General features: G+C 36.2%; 1 protein-coding gene across 1 annotated transcript in view; it reads right to left on the reverse strand.

Moving 5' to 3' along the window:
• The window catches only part of LOC115416470 (myosin light chain 4-like), a 9,607-nt gene extending 5,035 nt beyond the window's left edge, over positions 1–4,572 (reverse strand). Inside the window, exons 1-5 of the mRNA XM_030130245.1 lie at positions 4,431–4,572; positions 4,278–4,305; positions 3,631–3,780; positions 2,507–2,580; positions 319–418 (exon numbers count right to left, since the gene is read on the reverse strand). Of these exons, the coding sequence (XP_029986105.1) occupies positions 319–418; positions 2,507–2,580; positions 3,631–3,780; positions 4,278–4,305; positions 4,431–4,529 (451 nt within the window). The 5' untranslated portion in view covers positions 4,530–4,572. The remainder of the gene's footprint in view (positions 1–318; positions 419–2,506; positions 2,581–3,630; positions 3,781–4,277; positions 4,306–4,430) is intronic.
• Between the last annotated feature and the right edge of the window lie 431 nt (positions 4,573–5,003).

Below are 5,003 nucleotides of genomic sequence, written 5' to 3' on the forward strand. Positions count from 1 at the left end.
CCCCCCCCGATCACCACCAAAATTTAATAATTTCTTCCTTGTGCCAGTATCAACATTTCCTGAAAATTTAATGAAAATCCATCCATAACTTTTTGAGTTATCTTGCTAACAAACAAACAAACATGCACACTAACACACAAAGCAAAGTGATCACAATAAGAAGAACATTTGAACAAGTATTGCCTGTACATAGTCACTTAAGAGTAACTTATTAATGAATGTCAGATGAAGCTGAGAGGAGTGAAAGATGAGGAGAGAGAGAGAGAGAGAGAGAGAGAGAGAGAGAAATGGGGGGGGGGGCATAAAAAATAATCCTACCCAGAGTGACCAGGACATGTCGCAGCTCCGCCCCCATCACAGTGCCATTTCCTTCTTTATCAAACACTCTGAGTCCTTCAACAAAGTCCTCATATGTGCCCTGTTTTTACATGCAAACACACACATTATTAAGAAAAGACATCCTAGTAAAAAATTAAAGTCACATCTCTAGTAAAATAAGGGAATAATGTTTTCCTCTTTTCAGATTTAAGCAATGTCCCTGTTTTTCTAATTATTAGACTAGAATTTGTTTTAATTTTGAGCCAAAGGAGGGTAGGGCTCAAAAGTGTTGGATTCATAACTTTCAGAAACAGCTTATAGATATGAAAAGTCAGCTTCCTCTTTGACTCTGCTGTAGTGAAGCCATTTCTGCATTTCCCTTTAATCTCTTACAAACTAATTAATCTCCAAAATTTGGATAAAAATCAAGGAAGATTATACTACTCAAAACCCTTACATTACATTTAGCAATGACTTAATTCTATACATAAATCTAATTATCAATAACATCAGAGGATAGTGTTTAACCTCATTTTAATCAAACCAATATGTAGAATATAGAAAATCGAACTTAAAATAAAAAGTATATTTCAGATAATGTGGGATTGTTATTTTTGTATAGACAGATAGATAGATAGATCCTTAGGCCAGGGGTGTCAAACATACGGCCTGTGGGCCAAAGACTCCAATCCAGCCAATGGGATGAATTTGCAAAGTGCAAAAATTACACTAAAGATATTAATAATCACGGATGTGGAACTGGTTTGAGTTCAGGTTCTACATTCAGACCAATGTGATCTGAAGTAGAATAATAACATAATAACCTATAAATAATGACTACATTTTTTTTTTTTTTTTTTGGTTTAATGTGAAAACTAAAATTATGCCGATAAATAATATCAACTCCAATTTTTTTTCCAGTTTTAGTGCAAACCCCCCAAAAAACATTACCTTACGAGAATATGTACATTTACAAACTATCCTTTAACAATAAAATGTGAATAACCTAAAAAAATACTAACAATGTGAAAAGTCTAACGAAAAAAAACATGATTTTACCAAAATTCTGCCTAGCACTAAACTACAGTGTAAGTATGGTGTAATCTGTTTCATACCTTTGGAGATCTGATGTATGTATAAATGAGAAATTGAGGCATATTAGTTTCAAAATTGTGCTTATTGTCCTGCCAGTTTACCATTTTCCCTGGTGATTATTTGATGACATTTTTTCATTAACACTGGAGAAGAGTGGGTGGTTAGCGTGTTAGAAGAGTGGGTGGTTAGTGTGTTAGAAGAGTGGGTGGTTAGCGTGTTAGAAGAGTGGGTGGTTAGTGTGTTAGAAGAGTGGGTGGTTAGTGTGTTAGAAGAGTGGGTGGTTAGCGTGTGTGGGTGGTTAGTGTGTTAGAAGGGTGGGTGGTTAGTGTGTTAGAAGAGTGGGTGGTTAGCATGTTAGAAGGACATGTAGCTGATGATGACAAAACTTAGGCTACATTCCAACAGCAGGTTTAATGCACAATTCGGAGGTTTTGCTGAATTTTTTGGTGCACTCGTTCACATTCCACATTAAATGCGACTTCTGTCAGTTTTGAGTATGAACTGAATGCGACCCTGAAGTGACCCACAAACACTAAAGAGGTCCTGAAGTGACCCACATGCACTAAAGAGGTCCTGACATACTACGTGACCACACAGACAGACAATGTGTTTAGAGAAGGAAATATGGTTTTCCTCCGCTCCTCCTCTTGGGATGAAGAATTGCGATGTTTGTCACATTTCAATGATGTAAAGGTCAAATAAATGCAAACTGGCCATTCAAACTGAAGTCGCACTGTGAAATATACGTATCAAATTTAGGACCACACATGAAAGTGGCCTTAGATGAATTTTAAAAAATCAGATTAGTGCTGTTCAAACTGTCTTTAACAGATGGGCCACAGGTCACATATGGACACTAGAATGGGATTTGGGCTATGTTAGCTGCAGTCTGAATGTAGCCTTAGATGTTGTTCAGCTGAAGAACTGGTTGGACTACTGGCCGACTCACTGCACCTGTTACAACCCAATGACTGGGTTTGAAGGAGGAGATACTGACCGTCATCTGTGGACTACATATATCGACGGGAAGGTAGTTATAGACACAAAGTTTCAAAAAGAGGCTGTTTTTCTAACTGTGTGCATTTTACTGAACCTTTTCTTTGGACAGAGCCACATGTTGAAGCATCGGAAGGAAGGTTTCAAAATCAATCAGTCTGCCATCCATCTCTAGATAAAAAGACAAGGAGAATAAAGAGAACACTGTTTATCACACTACTCTAACACAGTTTGGTCAAAACTGTACAAAGCTGCTACATTTGAGTGGGACAAAACAGAAATGAGAATTACACTGTCATATGACTCCCATCAGTCGTGTCAAAATTTGAATTTTACTGAAGCTGAGTTTGGTTTAACGCGTTTCATGAAAAATACTGATGGAAATCAGTCTACCCCGTTCATGCATGAATTATGAAAAAAGTATGTGTGTGTGTATATATATATATATATATATATATATATATATATATACATATATATATATATATATGCATGTTCCTGTGTGTGTGTATACACACACATTACATTACATATGAGTCTGAACAAATATTATTATAGTTAATAGTGCATTAACATATATGAGTCTGAACAAATATTATTATTAAAGTTAATAGTGCATTTACATATATGTCAGAAGTATAACTTGACATCATAATTCAATCTTTTTTTTTTTTTTTTTTACTAGTGATACTGAAATGTTGTAAACACTTCCATAAAATATAGTTCTTCAACTAAAAAAGGAGCCTATTTGAGCAATACCAGGTGAAAGTTGAATTAGTGCCAGTGCTGTTGACTTTGGCTGGATGTGGTCCATGCATTTACATATATGTCAGAAGTATAACTTGACATCATAATTCAATCTTTTTTTTTTTTTTTTTTACTAGTGATACTGAAATGTTGTAAACACTTCCATAAAATATAGTTCTTCAACTAAAAAAGGAGCCTATTTGAGCAATACCAGGTGAAAGTTGAATTAGTGCCAGTGCTGTTGACTTTGGCTGGATGTGGTCCATGCATTTACATATATGTCAGAAGTATAACTTGACATCATAATTCAATCTTTTTTTTTTTTTTTTACTAGTGATACTGAAATGTTGTAAACACTTCCATAAAATATAGTTCTTCAACTAAAAAAGGAGCCTATTTGAGCAATACCAGGTGAAAGTTGAATTAGTGCCAGTGCTGTTGACTTTGGCTGGATGTGGTCCATGGATGTTTTACCATCTGCTGGGGGTCGTCCCAGGACTCGCAGGACTTGTGCATTTGTTGGATTTTGTCCCAGAGCTCTCATCACGTCTCCACACTGAGCCAATGAGATCTTCATGTGTCCTTCTAGAGTTGTGTCGAACAGCTGAAAGGCTTCTCGGAACTCTACACACACCTCAGTCAGTTAATATATTTTATAATACTACTATGACATACAACCCTTCCCATTATCAGCATCACATTTGGGTAACACATTAACAGTGTTTCTACTTCAACACTAGCTGTTATTCTATTATTACATGTATGAGGTGTGACAAATAATTAACAGAAGCAGTTCTCTCTCAGCTCATAGTTAAAATTACAAATGGCTTTGTGTAATAATTTCCTCAGCCAGTGTCTTAAACATAATTCAACTTCTGCCCTTTACTTTTGCACAATAATTTTCTGTTATTTCTCACTCAGATTAAGTGATTTTGAAGTGCAGCAGCAGTGGCTTCAGACATGGAAAAAAAAAAATTACTCAAATTAACAGCTCAGTGATTATTGAAGAACATCTGTCCCAGATTTTTAGACAACATTAATTAACTAATCAGTTGAGGTGTCAACTGTTCATATACATAACCAATCCAATGCAAAATGTGGTGATTCAATAGTGTGATTACCTTCAATCTGATCAGAGCTGAATTCTATCTGAAAAACACATGAAAACTTACAGTATTATTTAGTCATGACCATGTCCACAGGAAACATTGAACTACAAACACAATAATCACACATGTATGTGACTGCTTTAACAATCAAAAACAGGTACATACCTTTACACTTTGGGGGTCAAAGTCTGCTTCTTTCACAGCTTCTGCCTCTTGAGGAAATTTTGCCATTTCCTTCTTTTGCTCAGGTTTTTTTGGAGCCATGATGGACCAAAAATAGAAAATCAGGAAAAAGCAGAAGATTGAATGGAGGCCGAGTTGAGAAACCAGGACGGATATCTGTGTGCGAGTCTTTAAATACGTCCGAGTCCACAGCTTTCAGCCTTATAGGGACATGCAAAGAGGTGAATTCACAAATGAATCAACCCTCTGTGGAAACCTGCTGCAGACAGACACACTTCAAATAGATCTGAGATTCATTCCTCAACCCTCTGCTGAAAACACCTTTACTCTACAGGCTCACCAGAAAACATCGCCTGCTCTTTACTCAAACTAAGGTTACGTTCAGACTGCAGGCAAATGGGGCCCATATCGACCTGTATCCGACCTATTAACAACAGTTTAAACAGTACTAATCCGATTTTTTCAAATCCAACTCAGGCCACTTTCATAAGTGGTCCTAAATTTGATACGTATCTGATATTTTATAATGCAACTTCAGTCTGAGTTTGCATTTAT

Source organism: Sphaeramia orbicularis, unplaced genomic scaffold (assembly GCF_902148855.1).
Source record: "Sphaeramia orbicularis unplaced genomic scaffold, fSphaOr1.1, whole genome shotgun sequence".
NCBI lineage: Eukaryota > Metazoa > Chordata > Actinopteri > Kurtiformes > Apogonidae > Sphaeramia > Sphaeramia orbicularis.